The 23,146-nt window shown below is 37.9% G+C and overlaps 1 protein-coding gene across 3 annotated transcripts in view; it reads right to left on the reverse strand.

Moving 5' to 3' along the window:
* The window catches only part of SEMA3A (semaphorin 3A), a 237,311-nt gene that overhangs the window by 93,692 nt on the left and 120,473 nt on the right, over positions 1–23,146 (reverse strand). For all 3 annotated transcript variants that reach the window (XM_063396993.1, XM_063396992.1, XM_063396991.1), the window contains 2 exons: positions 20,875–20,937; positions 4,407–4,526 (listed from right to left, as the gene is read on the reverse strand). In XM_063396993.1, the coding sequence (XP_063253063.1) occupies positions 4,407–4,526; positions 20,875–20,937 (183 nt within the window). The remainder of the gene's footprint in view (positions 1–4,406; positions 4,527–20,874; positions 20,938–23,146) is intronic.

Raw genomic sequence — 23,146 nt, forward strand, 5'->3', positions numbered from 1 at the left:
GATGCATAAATGTGTCAGAACAGGATGTCCATTACTTAGGAAATGCACTCTGGACCTTTTCTAATATGAAGAAAAGAAGAGATAAAAAAGAGTGGAAAGTACATTTCAGCAAAATTTTATTAGTTGAACCAAAGATTTTTAAAATACACAGAGTCCGGAAAAAGCAAATATGTTACAGGTGGTAGCTTTATATAACTTCATATGCAATAACTTAATGTTTTATGTACATCATAAATCTAAACTGAATTTAAACCTTCTTTATTGATTGAGAAATAACCTGCAAGTAAAGTGATCCCAGATCTTTTAAGTTCATGCAGTTAAAAATGAGTTTTAATCTGTTGGACAATGACAAGAAATTTGGAATTAGGAGACAATAAAAGAAGCTGGGTGAGTTCTTCAGACAGAACCTATTGATTTACCTCTGCTGAAGAAAACCTAATGTATTCCTGCTGAGGATCTGGCAAAAAATTAAGTAAAGCTCTTGCAATGCCTGTCTGAGCATTAAAAAAAAAAGTATTATAGGGCATTCTGTACACCTCCACCTGTGTGTAAGGGTTAAGTAAATGGAAAATCCTGTTCTTACTGAAACAGGACTGTTCCCTGCTGGTTCACTCAAACTACCCCAAAGGGAGCCCCGGGGAAAGGGAGCAGGGCTCCTTCCCCCTGCTCAGGCATGCACAGGCAGGTGCATTCTGCATCCTGTTGTGATTTTCTAGGGGTTTAATGCACCTCTGTGTCTCCCTGTAGTCAGATTTGTTCCTTTCAAGCACAGATCTGACTTGTTTAATTTTGCAACCGTTAAGTACAACATTCCTACACATCTAGCCTTGTTTCCTCAGAAGTCAGTGGGTGCAAAACACAGCTTTACTAATCCCTTTCTTGTTTTGTCTGATAATTGGTTTCTTGTACTATATTGCATTATGAAGACAGAATGATACATATTGCCTAACTCCAGATCCCTGAAGTTTGTGTAGGTGTCTGTGTTAGGTCATCTCCCCTAAACTCATGCACATAAAATGGATGATACCAAGCTTTAAATTTGGCTGCCCTCAGGTATTTTCTGTATATCCATACACCACGTTCTCTCTAAATATGTTCTTTCCTGCTTCCTCATGGCTTACGTGCTTAAAGCCTATTGAAACATTAACTTTATTCTTCCCTCTAAATACTGTGGTTATTCACTTGCACATCTGGAATGGATTTAAGCAAAGATTAGTCTGCTTTACTCTTCAGACTGTGGTGTAATTCACAACATATTAGGTTGTATACATTTGTGCACATCATTTTTAATCAGATGCACAGCATGCCACTCATATCCTTTTAGCTTTTTGTTATTACTTCTGATACTGTACTTCATCAGACTCAATTAAACCTGCCTAGTTCCATCACCAGAAATTATTTTCTTCAGGTATGGAATGGGGCTGTGTTACACTGCTTCATATCAAAGAGATATTCAACAGATATAACAATTCATATTCCCATTACTTGATGAATGTCACACAAAGTAATTTATTTCCTTTCCCCAGTCATAAAAATTGTACCATGTTCCAGCCTCCTGCAGCCTTCCCCAATTGCTTCCAGAGTCTCCTCTATCACTTGCCACTCCTTTCTTTAAATTTCACTTCTCCACCATCTCCAGTTTGGCACACACTGATTTCCTCTTCTTTGGACTCAGGCAGGTGGGTTACACTCAGAGCTCAGATAAACAAGCAGTTGTATTGGAGTGTAGGTACATTCCCTGACTATTTCCCTAATCAGTTCACATTTACCTTTGTAAGTGCTTGAAAAATAAATAAGCAGATGGTGAAATCAGTTAATTTTCCACAAGTGTTGTGGCAGAAAAGAAATCTTCAGGAAGTGTTTTAGCTGGCAATTTTTAACTCATAATCAACTGCTTGTCTTTGCTTATACTTATACCTTCTTTAGTATGCTGGGGAGGTATAAACTCTGCATGATACAGAAGCAATGCCCTTTGACACGTCCAGTGCTGCTGTCTGACATGAGAACATAAACCATCTGGCTCTCACAGATGCAGTGTGCAGGGTGCAGGGGTTAAAATTGTATCCCACTCATTCATGGTGTCTCTAATAGCTACTGTCAATCAAGCAGACTCCTCTTCCTCATCTCCCACAGAAGAAGCACAATTGATATTCCTGGCTAGGTAGAGTATGGGAGAGGAAGGAGCAGGCTCTAGCTGACAGAAAGGACAAATTATTTTTCATTGCAGATCTAATAAAATAATTTATTCATCTGATTTTCACTCTTTGAAGGGACAGAACCCAGGCTGACTGCTGGATTTGTCAAAGCCCAAGAAGAGGAGGCTACACTGCCTCCTGCCTGCCTCACTTTCTCTCCTCATGGGCAGATCTGACCTGAGAAGGCAGTAAACCCTTCTGGCACAACTGTTCAGAGGATACAGAAACTTGTACCACTGGGAGGGCACATGAAGATGATTTCACTCATATCTTAAGTAGGAAAAGGAAAACAAAAACCAACAGTGTCTGAGGCAATTCAGATAAACACATCTCTGATTTTCCTCATTTGTGAAGATGAAACCAAGGGTCATGAGAATGATTCAGGCTAAAGGAGACTTAGAAACTTACTGCATAAATGAAAAATACAAACAAAAATACAAGAATAACAACAACAACAACAAAAAAAAAAATTAAAAAAACCCTCACCACCAAAAAAACCAAAAAAACCAAAACAAACCAAACAAAAAAACCCACCACACACACCCAACAATTTAGATTTTTTTTTATACGCAGAGACTGCTAAAAAGAAGGTAAAACAAGAGTCCTCTTTCACTCCAGGGCCAAACTTACCACTGATTCAAGGCTTTAAAAACCCAGAATGTTAAACCAAGGTTAGATCCGGCCTCTCATCCCTGATCATCCTTTCTATAAATCCTTGATAAAGTGCGTGTTAGTTTTATGGTACAGCCATAAAACAGCCAAATGTAGAAGTAAATGACCTCATACAAGCTATCTGTGTGCAGATAGATTCCCTTGGCAGATAGCCAAGGATTGATTGACACACATCTTACGGAACTAGAGTTAATTAATATGTCTACCAATTCCCAAATGGCTCTCAGGAAGCAGAGAATCTGTTTAATGCAGTAAGCAATGACATACTGTGTGTGGTCAAGAGACAATCACTAATTGCCAAGAATGCATTGTAATAAAGCATTAAAGAATATGAACGAAACCCTTTCTGCTCTGCAGCTCCCTTATCCCTTCAAACCCTTGTTCTTAGAACATTTTAAAGACTTATGTTTCAAATATCAAAAGACATTTTCATAGTGAGAAATAGTTCCCAGACTATGAAGTCAACACTCAAAGGGTCTGTTAATTTTTCTATGAGAAGAAATAGTCATCATTCATTAAACAATGATGTCTTTATTTTCAAGGAAATCTGCAAACCTGAATTGCAAAAGCATAAGGTAACTTGAAAGAGCTGGGTTTTTTGAAGATCACAGAAGCTACAAGTAACACAATTATGGATTCACTAGTAAAACATATACATAAATGCTGAAAGCACATCAGGAGTGTGCTAAACTGAAACAGTCCATTGAGCAAACCCGACAGAAAATACAGTAAAGGAAACTAATTTATATTACATACTCAACAGAAAAATAAGAGATTGGCTGTTCTGGAGAGAAAAAGTATTGAAGGGCAGCACAGAGACATTCCAGTCAAATCTTCAGCCAGGCAAACCAGCCTGGTCCCATGCCTTCCTGTGAGTGATTCTGCTTTTTACCAGAGAAGATCATGCTTACCTATTTAGTTATGGTGATCACTGACATAATGATACAAGAGCTACTGCAAGAATTCTGCAACACTAGGCAAAAATCACCAAGAGATTAAAGAAATGGGTGAAAAGAGAGTGATTTACTTTCCACGAAAAACTAAGGAAACAAAACCTAGGTGACATATGAAAAACTGTCAGTGTGTTAGGACAAATCTGAGAAGGGAGTTTTATGAAGGTGTGACACTATTTTAATTCTCAGCTGGGAGAAAGCTGAGGTGGTGTCAGACTGTACTGACTGGGAGGAAACTGAAGACAGTGTCTGGCCCAGAATAAACACAGTGGCTGAACTACCCCTCTTATAGCTGGTATTTGTCCCAATTATAAAAAAAGAGTGCTTTTTAACTTCATGAGCCAGGGAGAATGGGCTTATTTAAGTCCCTGGGGGAAGAGATGCTGTGCAGGGGACAAAAGTTGGAGATTCTGCTGTGATTTATCAATCAGCACATCAGCACCTGATTCAGGAGCAGGTCTTACCAGATCTATTTCCCAAGCCACAGAAACTAGTGAGAATGCATTTTGGCAGGAAGATCACATGGCTAAACACCAATAAAGATTAAAAAGACGAAAAAGAAAAATATTGGTTTAAGATAGTTTACCTCAGGATGGCTTCCAACTTCAATATAGGTGCAGACCGGATGGAAAGCCCCTGTTCCACAAGCATACAGGTGGGTTTGGTTGTAAGCCTTAAGCACCTTGATGAAATTAGCACATTCTCTCTGCAAAGAAAAGGAGGGGAAAAACAATTATTCACAGAGTTAATTCAGTGATTCTGACTAATGGGAGCTCTTCTGTGCTAGAGATATATGGCTGAATGAACAGATTTGTAAAGTGTGATCATTTCATGCTGTTCATAAGATTGTTTACTGCTAAGCATTTAATAAATAGCCTGATTTAATTTCTCATTTAAATATCTTTGGTTGCTATTTAATAAAGCATCCAACCCTGAAGAAAAGATTACAGAAAAAAAATCCTAATTTTTGTTTCAGACATGCTTCATCTTTGTAATTTATGCTATTGTTGTGTTTGTAAGACAAAACCCATTTATAGAAATGTGTCAGAATGTAATAATGAAGAAAAATGGACCAACTGTTTGCTTGTATTCAATTAAGTAACAATTAGAAGAAAAATGGGCCAGATGGAAGGAGCTGATGAAAACCAAATCATTGATATAGCATTTTTAACAATCATATAAACGCTGCCTCACCCCCACTGCCTGTATCTATGAGCCAGTCTTACACATATGAATACATATGTTCCCATGCAATCATTGACAGCCCCTAGAAAACAAGCTTTTCAAGACTTGGACTTTATGTTTTCTTCCTAAGTAAATTATCCCTCATGAGTTACTTTAATTCTCAGCAATTAAAGCTTAATAGCAACACTAACAGTCCCTAGTACAAACATTATCTGTTATCTGTTAACAAAACTGTCATTATTAAAGCCTAATTTTATTAAAATGGATAGTCAAGATGACAACTTTTTCCACTTGTTTAATATTTTTATTTCAATCAGGTCTAACACAGAAATATGTCAATGCCTGCGAGTCAGTCTACTGACACAATTTTAAAAAATGGATTTCAAACAGAAGGAAAATGAGAACAATGAAATTAAGTATTTCCAGTAAAGTCTGTGTTTAAGATGACAAATTTTTTTCTCTGCATATTTGATGACTTTTTTGGTGCAGTGCTCAACTCTACCTTTCCAAGTAGACCAGGGCCCATGGAACTACATGGAGCTACTGCACCCACAGAAATCTCCTGGACTGGCATCATCCCTCTCTGTAACTTGCTTGCTAATTAAACCAGATACTCCCAAACACAAAATAAAGGCTATGCCAGGAAAATGCAGTTTGGGGCATGCCTCAGGCCACCACAGGGAAAAGCAATGAACTTACACAGATGAAACACTGATTCCCTGCCTCACACAAAGGACTGCCCTGGAATGACATTGCTCTTACAACTTTATTGTACTTTTGCATAACAGATAATGGCAATGTATTAAAAAGAGCACCCAGAGAAAAGCATCCAGAATCTTACTGCATCCCTGACTTACTGCTGTTGACTTATCTTTTAAACAGAGATGGAAGAGAAAACATAGAGATAGTTAAGGTAATCCAACAGGAAATTGAAAGAAATAGAGATCGATGTTACTCTTAATTCTTTTCATTCTGACCTTTCTTAATAAAAACACACACAATTTCTGGTCCATTCCTATTCTTCCCACACACAAGTATAAACATGAACATACATTTATTATATTTACGTTTATCCACAGACTGCTTTCCATTGTCATATGACAGAGTACTAAGCAAATACTGGGCATAATTCATTTAAAGAAAGTTTCTATATTTTTATTAATGCTGTTGCTCTGCTGCTTTAAGTAAAAGAAATATGGAAAACCCGTTAAAGTGTATTAAAAACTTAATACCTACAAGAGTAAAATGGGCAAATACCCCAAATTCATGTAACATTAACAAAATTGAAATATATCCTTTCTTAAATTCTGACATTCTGTGTTTCAGATGTAGCATCTGACTTTGACTCCACATAATTTAAAATTGAGCAATGATGTGTGTGCATTATTAAATAACCCAAAAGTTTCTCACTTAAGAGTTGTATCTGGCCTGATCTAAACACAACACTGTTTTACTAGGACTGTGCTGTGCCTTGTGAGGCTTACTGTATCATGATTTTAAAAATGTCTTTATGGTCTACTACCCTTTACTAAAGCTTTTAAAATCACCTACCTGAAGAACACAAAGTGTTAGAGGCTGGTGGACACAGACAATGCTGTGAGTAGATGGGGTGGACCCATAGCCAGTGTGAAATTGTGCTGATTTCAGAGGAATTATTCTGATTTACAGCAACACACCACCTGTGACTGTATATGCACTCAGAATCACATAAGCACAGAATATTCTGAGTTGGAAGGGACCCACGAGGATCATCAAGTGCAGCTCCTTAGTGAATGGCCCACACTGGGACTGAGCACACAGCCTTGGTGTATTAACACCATTCTCCAACCCACTGAGACCCTTCAGCTGCTTATCTGAGACACACAGCAAGAAGGTATTAGACAACTAATGCTTTAAAGGTGGGATGGAAAAAAACTACTCAGATTAGGGGCAGGAGTCTTCTTTGATTTCTGTGGATGAAATTAAAGAAAGTTCTATCACCACCTTCACTGAATTATTCCAGATCAGCCTGTGGGAGAAGGTGGATTAACCCTATCATAGCCACATTTGAACATCCAGTGTTCAGGGTTGATAGGAGTGTAAATGAGTAAATATCAGTCAAGTGACTTCAAATTTACAATGCATTTCCAAAAGCAGATTTAGCTGATTCTTGCCGCTTTTCAAGCTCTCCTAATTCCTTGTACAGGGTGTTTTTTACCTTAGATGTCTGAGAAATACACAACATAGTTAAACAATGGGGAAGGTAAATACCTACAGCAATAAACCTTTGACTATGACGAATAAATTTGTGTAACATTTAAAGTTTCTAGTCCAGCTCAGACTGCTCTTATAGCTCCCCTCTGTTTTATAGCTGCATAAAGGAACCATTAAGGTCTATTCAGTAAATTCTCATACACCTCTCTACCAGATTAGGTTTCTTTATATATTTTACATGGTAGTAAAAAAATAAATAAAGAGGGGTATTAAACTACAATAAACGACATCAAAGCAAAGTTACAGTTCTGATTTAAGCCCTTGTCAACTCAGGAAGTTCAAAGTGAAGTTTCTGCCCTGCCTGGGAGACGGTGCTATTCTCCCTGGAACAATAGCAACAGGCACACTGATTTCCATCTCAGACTCCTTCCTTTGTCTAATTGTGCTCAAGCACAGCTGCACAGGTACACCATTATGTGTGGAAATGTCGTATCTGGTCCTTTGATACCATGAACTTAGCAAGAGTTCACTTTGGTGAATATTGGGCTCTCCTGGTTTATGTGACTCTGGGACAAAAAAGCTCCCCACATACCTGTGAAAAACCAACTTTAACAGCTTTGAATGGTGTGCAGAGACTCAATCTCAGCACATGAGTATGACAAAGAAGATATCAGGAAAGTGTGCGTGCACAGAATGCAGTCTGGGTCTGCCACTATGTGAGAGGTGGGTGTCTGACTCCTGTTCCTGTTCTGTTTCCCCATCCCTGCCCTCACAGGACAGCTGCTGTGGTGGCATTCAGGCACCACAGGCTGTCAAACCTGCCAGGCAGCTCTGCTGCTGCCCACACTGGCAGCTACATCACCTCCACTACAAAGCAGCTCCCCAGCCCCCTTGGCTGCAGGCCTGGAGTGCCTTGGGTGTCTCCAGCTGGGCTTGTCCCACTTGGCACCAGGGTCTGCCCCTGCACTGTCGGTGTGTCCTGTGCCAGCAGGACGAGGCCTTTCCCTGCATGACTGCAGAGGGTAAGGCACTGGAAGGGAGACAAAGGCAACAAAAGGCATGTAGTATCTCTGAAAGTACAGCAGACAGGAGAAAGCATCCACCAGAGGAAGAGGAGGTAACACAGAGGCAGAAGCTGTAAGGAACAAATTCTCAGGGAAGTTCTGTGTGCGTTTGAGTTCAGCCACCCAGTGCTTTTGTATCCATTTTTATTTTCCCCAAGAAAGGGATGCTGTTCAAAGGGAATATATTCTGGACATATCCATACCCTTTGGATATTGTTCTTTGTCAAGTAAAACAGATAAAGAAAGAAAATTAGATTTAAAAAAAATATTTTCCATATGGAAAAAAGTTTTTTTCAAACTCCAGAGCAGGTTGTTGTGGGAGTTTAAATACTTTTAGCCTAATAATGTGAATGAAAATGAATGCAAGGTTTGAAAAGTTCTCTGTAGGCAGGAAAGTATTACTTGGATGGGTTATGAAAATAAATGTTAAAGAAGAGGAGCACTGGGATCATTACAGTGAATCATTATAAATTCTTGCTCCTAATAATCTTGTTCATTATAGTGAGTAGCTTAATAGTAGGAAATGTTTCTTGTCTATATGAAGCTAAACACTGGTTTATGCCCTAAAGCTTGAGTTTATATATACATACATAGAGCAGAAAGCATAAGTGCTTGCATATGGCATAGAATGATTGAAGTAGATATTCAAAGGGAAAATTAGGTACATCATGTGGGAGTTACTGCAGTCCTTCATTTATCTACCTATCCCTGGAGAGGATTAATCTTCATTTATATTTCAATAAATGATCTAAGGTTTCCACAAGAGCTGTAGGTTCTGCCTTCGGCCTTGTACAGAAGTGCTTCTGTCTTAAAATCCAAGAAACTAAATCCCTGCATCACATCTGAGACCTTCTATCACAGCCTGCAAACCCTTCCTCTCTCTTTTCTGACACAGAGAACTTCTTTAGATAGCTACTTTTTTATGTATATGACTGCTGGATCTGTGTCTGCAAGCAGTTGTGATGGCATGACTGCCAACAACCTAAAACGTATGGCCAAAGAAATGGTGACATGCAGTAGCTGAAGCAGTCACCACAAACCTTGGGCACAATCCAGTTCGCTTCTTTGTTTGAAGGAATGTGGAGCATAACCTTCACCAAAGCCCAGGCAGCTCCTACAGGCTTTCCTGGGGTTAGTTTGGTTGTAAGTGCTCCAGGGCATCCACCTGAAGCCATCCTACCCTGCACCTGGGAGTTAAAGGTACGTTTGGCCACCTGAGGGAACAGGGCCCAGAAGTTCATTGAGCATTCCTGAGTGAGAAAAAGGATTGAACTTCAGCTATCATAAATGTGCTTACACTTCCTCTAGACTAGACTGAGGGAGTTCTGGGCTTCAGATCCTCAGTTCCACACTGATGATTTATTGACATGAAAGTGGCTAAAAGAGTTGGCATCATACTACAGCCACAGCACCAACCCAGCTGCAAATTCTCCCATGCTAAAGTCCTACTTGTAAAACAAGTTAAGAAATTATTAGACTGTCACTTACATTCAGAATGTGAACTAAAGTCAAAGAGTTCCAGTATGTCTGGACAGGTATCTTAACTCAAAACTTTAATTCCAAATACTATATCAGCCATACTTTGCCAATATTATAAGGGCAAAGGGCCTGTCTTAAAAAGGAGCTAAAGTGTTAATTAGGTTTTCCAGAAAGGCACCCACTATATGAAGATCAATGTATCTGACTTACAAACCAAACACACAGATTTATGTGTAAAGAATTTTCTAATATTTATATATCAAGTTGATAGAAGGGCTTATGCAGAGAGAGATTAGCCTGAAAAAATAAATTACAAAGAAAATGTCTGCAACCAAAAGAATAAGAGCCAAATGCAGGAAGATTGAAAAACAAACAGTAAAGATATGTAACACTGATTAGGCTGTGTTATGCAGTCTTTTCCCGGACAGTTACAAAAATAAAGTCCATCCATCTGTCAAAACATCTGCTCTGCGTATGAAAATTAAAACAGAATTTAGGTGGGTTTTATGAGGTTCCAGTAATTATCTCTCCTCCAGAAGCCTGGAAGTTACGTCCTTCGATCTGGATTACTAATGCAGCAAAGAGTTTTTAATTTTATCTTTTAAAGCTGAAGGGTAAGTCCCCGTGACTAACTAATATCTAGATTTTTCTCCTTATTTTAAGAAAGTGGTTTCATTTTTTTTAAGCCAATGTGAGGTCCATACTGCCTCTCAGATATTGTAGCAAATGCAAATGGCCAGATTATGCAGATCAGTAAGTAGAAGGCTAAATGATCCTTTACAGTATCATTAGCTTCAACAGTTTTCTGCTGATTTAATCCAGATAAGCATCAGACCCAGTAATACATTCTTCCTTTATATCAGTCTTCCCACATAGCCAAGTGATTAATATATCATAAGATTTTGTCTGAACTGGGTGGACAAGAGGATTTAGAACTATCATCTAACAGCTAGACAAGAAAAATAAACACGAGTTTTGTGTCTTACATCAAAATGGATGGACAGCTTTCATATAAAGTCCCATGCATGAGGTTAATTATTATGTTTACTTTTTTTCCTTCTTCTGTCCCATTAGTCAAATTTTCAAGTGATGAGGTCAGGGATATCCATGGAGAATAAGTAATCCCCGATATTACTGCTGTCATTCAAATTTCTCACAATGATGAAAGATGTTCTGGACTTATCAGGGAGCTTTTTAACCCCTCTCTTTTGCTGGTGGGGTACTGCCAGCTGCCATCAGTTCAGTCGGTACTGCAGACATCTTTTTCAGCATGGAGCAGCATTGTTTCAAGGAAAATATTTCTGAAGTGTGAGTGCAATAAATATATGTGTGATTGCCATGTACACAGATGATGGATTCTCAGCTAGACCCAGCAAAGACTTCAACACGTCAGTAAGCATGGGCGAGGAAGCCTCTTCAGGGTGAGCTCTGCATCATGTGTGCTTTCACAGCTCCTGCTGTTTGGGTGTAAGATTTTGTAAAATGCAGTAACATTGCTTAAAAATTATCACTGTGTCCCTCTTTTTATTACAGGAACATTTGGAAAAACACTGGTCCAGGTGCACAGTTGGCTTAAACAGGCTCAGGATAAGCAGTGAACAAAGCAAATTATTTGGGTCCTGTTAAAATGAAATGGTCTTTTAAAATTTTGTTTTATTGGAGTAAGCTGGTTGGCAACAGCGCTGCAGAGCTATTGTGTTAATGTTGGCAGGAACAGGAAAGTCCCCAAGTTCTGGGAGCTGTGTGCAGGCGCTAATGGGTGGGGAAATCCTGCCTGGCACCTGCACTCCATGAGATAAACTTCCAGCTGAACCTGTATAGGCAGGTGCACGATTTTAGAGTGGGGGCAGGACAGCTGGCATGAAAACGTTTGCAAACTGTGATTTATGACTGTGTACCCCTGCAGCTGGGATCAATACCATCATCTGCATCCCCTTTATGTCATTATTGTTCCTTGCAATTAGCAGGATCAATGTTTTATACTCTTAGCCTCTGAAAAAGCCAGTCTGCAGTGCTGAGTGAAGCAAGTTGAGTAGTTGAAGTACTGGGGTCTGTGTTACAGAAAGGGGTCTCTATTAACTTACTTCTTGGTACCTGCATCCCCCATTTTTCAAATCCTTACAAGCAGCATGCACTTCATCATACACACACACAAATCCAACACAAACCAAGATTACACCTGATTTTTCAAAGCTGACAGATCCCCAGATTCAGTAGCCCTTATGCAGGGCTGTAACCTACAGGACTTTATATGGTATTGTGATTTGGGGGATCTGATTGCTTTGGAGATGTTATAAATTACTTTACTCTTAGGCATGGTGACCACCGCCAGCCTTGCACAGGAACCATTGATTAGTTTCATACCTAAATTTTCCTCTGTTGACAAGATATGTCCTGAGAAAGTTCAGACTGATGAGGGTTGGTAAAACATTTTTTGTTGAATAATACAGATTACTGTGCTTCCAGTTATCTTTCCAATTAAGTTATGCCTGTTATCTGTCTGATTTTTTGGTATGACAAGAATTCTTGAGAATATTTACAGTGGATAATATACTCAGGTTGCAGGGTGTCTGCATGAATTTAAACCATTAAAGCATTAACACAAGAAAAGAGAAGCAAAGAAAGCTGATCATTTTAAAAAGCCAGAAAAAAAAAAAAAGAAGAAAAAAAAAAAAAAAAAAAAAAAAAAAAAAAAAAAAAAAGAGAGAGAAGGCAGATATATCCTGATTCCTTCAAGCTACAAAACTGCAAGCCATATTAGCAAACAGTTGTACTGTCAGCACACTTGCACAGCAGATGGAAAGCTTCTCTGGTTCTGCCTTTGTGAGGGCAAAACACAAAATGTCTCCCTGCCTCTCCACCTACCTACCTGGAAATCTGGGTCACTACTGGTGTTTGGTCATTTGGCCCAGGGTTTACCACTAAGGCTAAGCAAGAGCTGGGTGAGATATTCCCTAAGGCCCATCCTGAAAACAATCTTAATCCAGGAGCAATTAAAAGAAGTCATTAGAAGCCCGTGCTTTGTAGATGCCTCCCGTGACACATCAGACCTCTAAACGTTTGTCATTAGCACTAACCATTTGACCTAGTGATCTCTGGAAGTAAAATTTCGACAACTTTTTCTGCATTCAGTATGTTCAAACTACAAGACATCTTTCAAGACCTGAAATTTTCATTTAGAAGATACATATAATAAATTTTCCAGACCTGTGAACAGCTAGAGGGATGCCAAGAAAAGGCTTCAGCACAAAATATCTGATCTAATGACTATATCATACTTTTTACATCTGGTTAATGCATAGTTAACAAGACAAACCAAAGTCTTCTGTGGATGCAGTCCAGCAAACAAGTGGGTTTTGGGGTTTTGCAGGCATAGGATGACTGTTGTACATGAAATTTTCCATGAGTTCTAGCAAGATTCCTTTATTTTGAATTGTTATGTTTTCCAGCAGTATGCACTTCCTACAGTACAGAGTAAATTTATTTAAGGAACAGAAGAGTATTTTAAAAATAACTCAAAATATTGGGAAGCTTTGAGGTCAAGCAGAAGCCAATTCTTTTCTGACCATAACTTTTAAAAATTTCTTTTGTTCTACAGAGTAAACTTGCCCCACAATACGAGCACAGCTTTATTAGCAAAGAAATGAACACTAATGTTGGGTTTCAGCTCAGGCAGTCTCACCAAGCCCAGCAGCAATTTAAGTTACAACCACAGCCTAGATCTAAGGAGCCTCTCTCATCTATCTCTTCCATCTGGGTGGAGTAATCACCTGTCTTCTGCAGAAATCAGAATACACCCCGCCTTTCCAAATTGGATCAACACCTGCTAATTGGGTGGAGCAGCTCAGACAAACGGGTTGCCAAGCCTGTTACAGGCACGGAAGATTCTGGGACTCCAGATCACTCAGCTTGCCTTTTTCCAGCACAGTACAGGCACATCCTCTTATGACTTCCACTCACTGCCACCTCAGATAAGCACACTCCAAACTTGCGTGTTGAAAGTGAAGGTGAAGCCGTGAAGTGTTGAAATGAAGAAAAACACTGTGGCATCTCCAAGGGGCAGTGGCTGAGCAGTGTGTATGACTGTAAATAAACACACTGTGTGAGCTGCTCTAGGAGGTTACACGTGCCTCACTGTGGGAAGCAGGAAATTTCTGTGGGGATATTAAACTGCTTTGACACCACAGAGAGATGCTGAACCAGAGAAACGTGAAGTGACAGAAGCTTAAAATTCCTAGTCAGTAAAAATTTGGCACCAAGTGAAATTGCAGCACCCAAGTGAAATGGCTGAAACTGTTGATTGGTTTTGGTGGGGTTTTTTTGGTTATCTTTTTGTTGGTTGGATTTTTTTCTCTGTCTATATATATATATATTTATGATACAAGTATAGTAACCTAAAGTTTTTGGAAAATGTTAATCCAAAAGAAATTACCTAAAGGAATAAGATCTGAATAGATTATTTAAAAGAACAGAGCTTCTACCGTTCGGTCAGAAGAAGAATAAACAAACAAAGAAAGGTAAAAGAAAAAATAGCACATTATTTCCTAGGTTATATTAAGAACTTTACCTTTAGTTCTCTGAGTTATTACAAAAGAAAAAAAGACAATATTTTAACTTCTGTGCAGCAGGAAGAAATTTGGTAGACCTAGTTTTGGTACGTGTAAGCAAGAGAACTACAGAAAAAATTAGCTGTGTCCTAAGTTAATAGCTATATAATGACCATGTCTTGTACAGAGGAATTGTGATATGTGATCTTTCAGAGCAGAGCTACCCTAAATTTTAAAATTAAATTGTATTAAAACAAGAGATAATCACAAAGAAAATAGACACAATATGAAGCAAATGTAGGGAAAAAAAAAGTGACTGGCACCAAAGAAAAAGTTTTTCTTTAACTTCATGAGCTTCAGACTGAAGCCCTGAAACAAAACAAGGACTAAACATATCTATCATTTCTACCAGTCATCCAGTTAATGTGTTTTTCTGGAAAGAAATGTATGAAGAATAAATTCACTTTGTCCATCTTGGGGTGCAGTAAATCATAACATGGAATTACCCAACATTTTGAAATAGCACTAGCTGGAAACTCAGCCATAAATAATTCTCAGACTTTGTCAAGGCCAAGTGAGGGCTCATGAGGAACACATATTGATAGAAAATTAAGCCCCATAATTCTGGGAAGATTTTTTTCCTTCACTTCTCCTTTACTTTCCCTTCTCTAACTCTGAATTTGTATTTCAAAAGCAACAAAGAAAACATTTCTGCAAGATTGCATTAAATCTGAATATTAAATTTAGTTCAGAAGCAAATTTCTATAGTCACACCTATAACAGAAAAATGAGCCCAAAATTGGAAAATTAGCTTTCTCCTTGATCTGTATCAATTTGTTGCCCATACTGAAAGACTTAAATGACTTCCCATGATACATAAATGGGTAAAATATGAAAATATGAACAACCGCCAACCTAATTCTTCCTCTTTATAAGGACACAAGTTATTACCTTACAGTAACTGATTTTCCTTGGTCAGCTCAAAGAAAGAAATATATGCAAAAGCCTAAATGAACACAAGCTGTAGGATCAAGATGTGAAATATGCCATAAGTAAGGCTTTATGCTGGTGTGTTGTGGGGGTCCATCCAAAAACTGGTGCTGGCACAAGCAGAAGCTCCTGGGGGGGACCAAGTCTGTTTGAGAGCTCCCCAGGACTCTGAAAGATTCCAATGTCCTTAACTCCTTTTTTACCAAGCCCAGCTCACCTCTGAGTGGTTGTAGGTTTTGAGGGTTTTTTTGCCCCCATCTTTCTCTTTTGTTTGTAGTCTGTGCACAGCAGTTTTCTGCAGCAGTAGATAGACTACAGCTGACCAAAGTCTCATTCTCTCACCTCCCAAAGGGTAAGGAATGCTTTGGTAGGAAATTCTGCCCACATTAAAGAACATGGACAAGAAGAAGGGGTGAGCAACCCTCAAGCTAAAAAACCCACCACACTAACTGGGACAGTTGATAGAGTAAGAAAGAATATGGTCTGGCACTATTGATCTTACACATGTCACAAAAACCACTTCTTATAGGAGGTCATACTGAGAGTAAATTCTGTCCCCAAAATCATTTGAGACCTGTTGGTTTGGATTTTTTACTCATTTTCCCACTCTTCCCAGGAGACATTACCCTTTCTCTTTCCCCCAGGCTGGATGGGCATCCTGGGTCTTTAGGCTTTGCTGAAGAATTTTACTGCTGTGCTGGAGAATGGAAGCCAGAAAGGAAAAAGGGATACAATGAAGGTTGATGGTATAAAAGCTGGAAATTTGTCCTCCAAAGCAAGAACCCTGACAGAAAGGAATGAACTTGTCTTTGGCACACCCAAAGGGCCAGAGGTAATTTGACTGGAAAAATTGTGCCTGTCAGATAAATTTAGAAACATGTTTTCTAGATCCAGCCAGCATTGTATATTTAATTTTCAGATTCCTTCTTCAGATCTTTGTTTACAATAACAGATGAAAAGAATTACTTTTACTTTCTGCCTCTATGTTCTTCTATTTTCCCTGAGGCAACAGCAGTAATAAAATGAGTTAAAGGGACTCATGTTCAATTATTGCCAACTATGTTTTTCCAAAGTATCACCAGATATGGCTGAGGGACACTTGTTGAGTCACTTTTTACTTTCTGGGTTCTTTTGTTTTTTCTTTTTCTCCAAATTAAATCATTGCACACTGACGGATCCACAAGCCTACAGATCAGTCCTCTGCCTTTCTGTATTTTAGGGAGGGGACGGAAAACCTTAAAGAAAGCATAAACTAAGATAAAGCATAAACTAAAATTGCCTATGAATATTTTGGCTTTAAATATTTCTGTAACAAATGAGACAGTGAATTAAATTACAGTCATGTGATTCTACTTGCATGAACAATAAATTGAATAATTAGGTGCTAGCCACACTTGACTGCAAAGAAGCATGCACACAATATGGCTATGTCATAAAATATGTGTCAAGAGCTTTGCTGCTCTGTCACTGGAAATAGGTTTTTGATCTAAAGTGATTCCAAATTGCTGTCAAGAGAACTATTAAGTATAAAAAAGTTAAACACAGTTGGAATCAGGTGAGAGATAATAACTAGGTAAAATTTAATTGCAATTAAATAGCCCAGGTAGATGCCTATCTCCTCTAAATTATAATACAGTCAGTGCTTACCCACATGCAAATGTGCTGGTACACTTCAGCTGTGTACACAAAAGTGTAACTCTTTCTGGACCTGTATGGAGTAACTGTATGTTCATGTGACAGAGCAGATGTAGAAACGTGCTGGGACCAAGTAAAAGCACTTGGTATTCTTTGTATCTGTTTGTACTTCAGTGGATCTTTCTCACCAGAAACTTCCAAGGAAAAGCTGATATCGTACAGTGTGCAAAGTGTGTGTCTGTCTTGCAGCTTGTCCTATGTGACTTTGTTAAAGCACCTATTGAAATCTTATACATTTATACGTGTCAAGGCCAGAAGGGACTGTTTCAACAATTTAATTTGACCTGGAAACTTTAAGTGTCTAAATAAATTGGATATTCAAATCACACTTGAAAATAAAATCCTAAGGTGCCCTTCAGAAACACTTTTTTTAAGCTTTCAGGTCATAGAAATCTATTGTATCTTTTAATAGGATTTTCTCTGATTACTTGTGTAATTTGTGAGCTACTGCTGCAGTGCAAATCTAATGCAGAGATGCATTGACTAAACAGCCAAAATTTTCAAAGCAATAGCAAATTAACAGTTTAAGGACTAAATGAGGTTTCCAGTCAGGAACATATCGTTGCCCTATGCCTACCTGCAAAACTAACTACTGTTTCTAACAATTTTTTAAACCATCAAGCTTTGTTTTTCTGGTTTATGATATCCCAGGAATGTCAGAACAGAACTGCAGCCACTTTTTTTTTTTTCCTTTTTCTGTTAGTTACCTGTTATTTATCCCACATTTAATGCAGAGGTTGCCATGTGTATTTGTAGGGGCCCAGGTGACTGCTGTATTTTTAAATGAAATATTGAGGCTCACCAGTGAGGAATATGACTAGCAGCATGAACATTCTGTAAGTTTAGTATAAAAGCTGAGAATTATTCTGTAGAGACTTGGTCTTCTTTGATCATTACCAAGGTCTGGCCAGGAATCATGAGAAATATTCACAGGACTAACAGAAACCAGAATAGATCAAATAAGACACTGAAGTCCAGAATAGCAAGAAATCCTCACAGAATTGCTCATTTAGTTGAATTACGTAAGCAAATATCCCATTTATTATTTATAGCCTTTAATTTTTCATGAACAATGTTACTTTGGTGCTTGTGATACTCTATACTGAGGAAATGGAAATATATTGTAATAGTAAATACTTACATGGGTCAGTAATTATGACTTTATTGGAAAAAAATCTGTATTTTGAAGAAAAGCATAGTAGTTAACCTTTTTCAGAGAAGTCCTGCTCTAAGTAGGTATTGCATAGCTGGGGGAGTCTTTCAGCAACTCTTCTCAGCTTACTCACATGGAAAAAAATCCAAAGCACACTTTAAAAGTTTTATCTACCTAAACAGTAAGTAAAGCTTAAGTAATTAACATATACTAAGCCCTTTAAAAGCAGAAATTAAAATGACTGTTTAAGTAACAAAGGGGCAGCAGGAGAGCAGGGATAGGCCCCACTGCCTGCTCTCCTCAAATCCGTGTGGACCATCCTGAGCCACGAACGTGCTGTGCTGAGACATGACTGACAGCATCAGGATAAGGAATCCCTCTGAAGGAGTGAAAACAACGCTGAATTACCTCTTATAATTATGAGAGGAAATCTCAGAGGTCATAGCTGAGGTTAGCAGTGGGGCAGGGCTGGGGCTGTGCCTGTGCTGCAGCTGCTGCAGTGCACCTGGCCCATTAGTGGGGACTTGCATTTTTCAGCACCGACTTACCCTGGAGATCAATAATTAAAAGGAGGGTTTTTTTAAAAAAGACCTCAACTCAGAAGTATAGACTGTCATGCAGAAAGTTTTGAACCATCACAAGTGAAGAGTATATAATATCTTAGAAGTGGTACATGCTGAAAGCAGCATTACATCAAGCCTGGTTTATATGTCACTTTATTTGTCCTCTTTTTCTCCTGTTCCCTCTAATGAGAGTCTGTTGAGTTATTTTATGGCCTTTACATTTCACACTCCCAAGGTACTGACAATGGCTTTAAGGAATAAATAAGGGAGGAATAATATGGGGTTTTTTAATTGTCTGTAGTTACAGTTAAAGCAGTTGCATTAAATATGTTGCTTATAATGCACTGTTTTATGGCAAGATAGCTGTAAATATTTAAAGACAATGTTCTGATCACATTAAGATATGTATTCTCTTTTTCTAGTCACCTAGATATTTATTTTATTTCTTAACTACTCCTGCAGAGATCCCTAAAATTAGAAAAAAAAAAAAAAAAAAAAAAAAAAAAAAAAAAAAAAAAAGGGCAAAATCACCCCAAACCACCTAACAGGATTTACTGCCAGGGTCACACACTGCACTGCTGGACTGCAAAGTGCAGCACCTACTCATGATGAGCAGGTGTAGCTGTCCTAGTATCACAGGAAGCAAAAGAATCAAGGTGAATAAAAGGTACACTATAAGCAGTCCTCTCAAGGTCACCACAGTCAGATGGGGACCTGAACCTCCTAGCTTGCTCCAGAACATGTGTCTACAGTTTTAAACAACTAAGTTGAATCAGCTTAGTGAATGCATAAGCATACTCTTTCTTACTACAGTGAATTTCTAAAAATAATAATTAAAAAAAAATAAAATATACATCCATGCTATGTACTGAATCTCTTGCTAGTTTTCCAGGTTTTTACTCCAGTCATGAAAAAAATCTACTTAATGTAATATCATAATACTTAACATGAGATGAAGCAGGAAGGTTAGTTAATTTGCTCATATATTTAACACTAGCCCCATTTTTAACCTTGAATATTAGCTGCTCTAGGCTTCACCTTGCAAAGTACTCCTGAAAATTATTTGTGGACAGGAGCATGGATTACTTTAAATGCATTATTTCTATGTAATGAGATAGTCTAGGTATCTGGCATTTCAGCTGTCCCCTCACATATTTCGCCTAGCCCATATTTCTTACTTTTTACCCAATCCACCTCTACTGTTCCCAGATGGGATTTTTTTGAAGACAACTGTCCTCTATGGCCTAGGTAAAGACTGATGAGACTATTTTTATTATGACCTAGGAAATTATTCAAATGGAGCTCTCCAGAGGCATATGGTTGGCATTATGAATATTTTACAGAATCATCTCTGAAAATCAGGCCAATAGCGTATCCACACGGGGCCAAGTTCCACTCTCACTTATACCTTGGCAACCACGCTGATTTCCCATTTGGATTTGCTATGCAACTATTTGTTTGGCTCATTGCATGCATGTATTTTTCATCTGTTTTTCCCCTCCTTCAGCCCCATTTCCCACACTGTTCCTCTAAATAAGATAGTTGCTGTCAGTGTGGAATGATTGCTATTTGGGGGCTGCTGGCTGTGTCTCTCTTACCTCATAAATACAGGGAATATGATGTACACAGGAAGGAGGGAAAACGTTCAGGAAATGATGCCTGGTGCAGCAGTGTCTTTCCTGAGGCACCAAAACTCATGCAGAATGTTTACACCACCTTGACCTCAATATTGCTATGAACTCCATGCAGGAAAGAGCTCTGGGGAACCCACTGGCTCTAGAGAGATGCTACAAAGAGAAAGCACTTCTTGGAACTCCCCTGAGGACTGGGACCTGGAGCAGGGCAAAAATGGGTCAAAACATTATGTACCTTCTCATCAGGAGATGAGTACGCAAGGATTAATGTTTCTCATTCTGATATTTCTTCTTTCTTGCTGATTTTTTTGTCTTTGATATATAAATTCTATTTCACTTGCATGATTTCCATTTATAAATTAAAATCCTTGGTAATGAAGACAAAATTTCTATATAAGAGGACTGAAAAAACTCAAGAGTGAAGCTATGATCAGATGTGTGACTTTACAGATTAGGAAAAAAGACTTTAAGAATTAACACAGTAGGACATAATAAAATATTTACAATGTTTTATAAAAGGAAAAAAAAAAGCTAAAAAGATTTGTACTTACCACAATATCTTTTCCAGCCCACTTGCACTCATCCCTTCGGGAATGTGATACAGGCCAAACAATCTAAAGACACAAAACAAAAATCACATTGTGTTATTTCATGCTTCAGCATTCACAAATTGCAGGCCAAATGCTTACAGAGTCCCTTTATCCAGTTTATCTTCCCCCCATTCTTTTCCTTATTTCCTTTTCTTTCTTAAAATTTGACAACAAAGAAATGAAATAGTGGGAATAAAAATAGGAATAGTAGATGTCATAGTAAAAACCAATCTTGAAGTCTGCATTGTGAATTTCCACTGTGCATCTCCAGTCCTAATGGTAAGAGGGTTGACTCTCCAATAAAAGAGTGTTCTTTTAATCTTTTAAATCTCATTTAATGGAAATACAATCTCACATTAGAGTCCCAGCATTAGAAATGAGGTGTTTGCCTCTTCAGTGTATCCAATATCCATATCCAAAATTTTTTTTCTTTTGCTAGTTCAGTTAATTAAATAATAAAAAAGGAGCCATGGTATTTGACAAATATAGCACTATCAAAATAAAAATGTTTATGCTGTTTCTATAGAGCCACCCTAACACAACTAATCCGAAATCTAGGTTTTCTGTAGTGTTTGCTTAGCAGAAAATGGATCTCACCTCATACAGAGAAAATCCAGAGACCCTCACAGTCAATTATTCATGTTTCTTTGAAAAGCTTTTAGGAATTACATATAGAATAAAACATGATCTTCCCATAAAGTGCCAGGCTATTCATTTGGGAGCCTCAGATAATGCAATATGAATGGCCTTAAGTCTGGATTACAGTCTTGGTGTTCAATATAGTTTGCTCATTGCAAGCAAAAGGGAAAACATTAAAAAAAAAGATGGAATGTGGATGACTGAAGGGGTCAAAGGAGATGTCGTAGATGATATTTGAAAATACAGTTTGTAACATTTTTTAAATTCAAAATTTTCTCAATGAAATCCAAACAGCAATCGAACATTGTAAGTCTATAAAATAAGGCTGAAAATTTTATGAGCACATTCTCTCTCAGAGGATTCCCACTACTTCCTGTTGCTATCCTCAGCTTAAAATGTGTAGAGATGTGAAAATTTAAATTTACTAGGTTGAAAAACATTAACCAAACTTCTCAGATATCCCAAAAGGACCGGTTCAAGTTTAGTTCAAGTTTTGGGCAAAAATCTCAGTATTTTTCAAACCAGTGTATTTCAAGCCAGATGTTCTTTTTCTTAGTTTCACTGTAAAACTTTTTTCTCTAACTCTGTTTAAAAGACAGCTAAGTCATGCTGATTTCAGTACTTTCATAGATTTGGCTTTTTGACTTTTGATGTTGCCATCAGCATTTAGACAGAAACACAAGGAATTTTCTTAGATGGTAGAAGCAAAAACCAGTGAAGTTTGAGCTCAAGTGCAACACTGGCAGTACTGTAATTTTGATTGAAGTTTCTTACATGACTCTTCTGTTTATAATAAACAGATCTCCAAAGTCTTAAAGCCTTTTGACTATTCTTAAATCTAGTCTAAATTCTCTAAGTCTGTTGCTAACATATATTTCCATGTTACTGACAGCAACTCTTTATTTAATATTTTCATATTTGATATAAAGTCAAATAGTGTTCTAAAAGTATCTGAATATGTAAGTATGTAAAATACAATCACTCCCACTCTACAGAGCTCTTTTCTGCAATGGAAACACCTTCTTTGCTTTAATTATTCCAGATGTTTTGCACATTAAGCTATTGATCCCTCAGAGAATTCAAATAAATAGCTAGTTTCCTTTATAGCTGCTCTAAAGAGAATAGAAAAGAAAATACTCTGTTTTCCTTTTATCCTCTTATCCTTAGAGAATACAAATGAATAGTCTGTCTTCCCTCTGAACAGAAAACACAAGGTATTTATTGCTATCATCTTAGGAAGCTAATAGTCAAACGGCCAAAAGGTCAGGAACACTAAGAAAAAAAAATAATCCCTGGGTATTGAAGCAATATATCTTTCATAAAAGGGTACTCTCTGGATTTTAAAATGAGCCATCAAAATACTTAATATAACAAGTCAAACCTCCATTCCATTGTTTACCTTCTTAGCATTTTGCCTTACTAAAATAAAGGAAAACTTAATTATTTATTTGGACTCCAACAGAAGAATGACACCAAACTGCCTTTCAGCTTTTAATTAGTCACCAACTTTTACTGGAAAACTACAATCTCCATCAAGAACAGCAATATTTTATGGAGTTGCTCCTCTTTTATTAACACTGGAACTGTGTTTTGG

The sequence above is a fragment of the Prinia subflava genome, chromosome 4 (assembly GCF_021018805.1).
Source record: "Prinia subflava isolate CZ2003 ecotype Zambia chromosome 4, Cam_Psub_1.2, whole genome shotgun sequence".
NCBI lineage: Eukaryota > Metazoa > Chordata > Aves > Passeriformes > Cisticolidae > Prinia > Prinia subflava.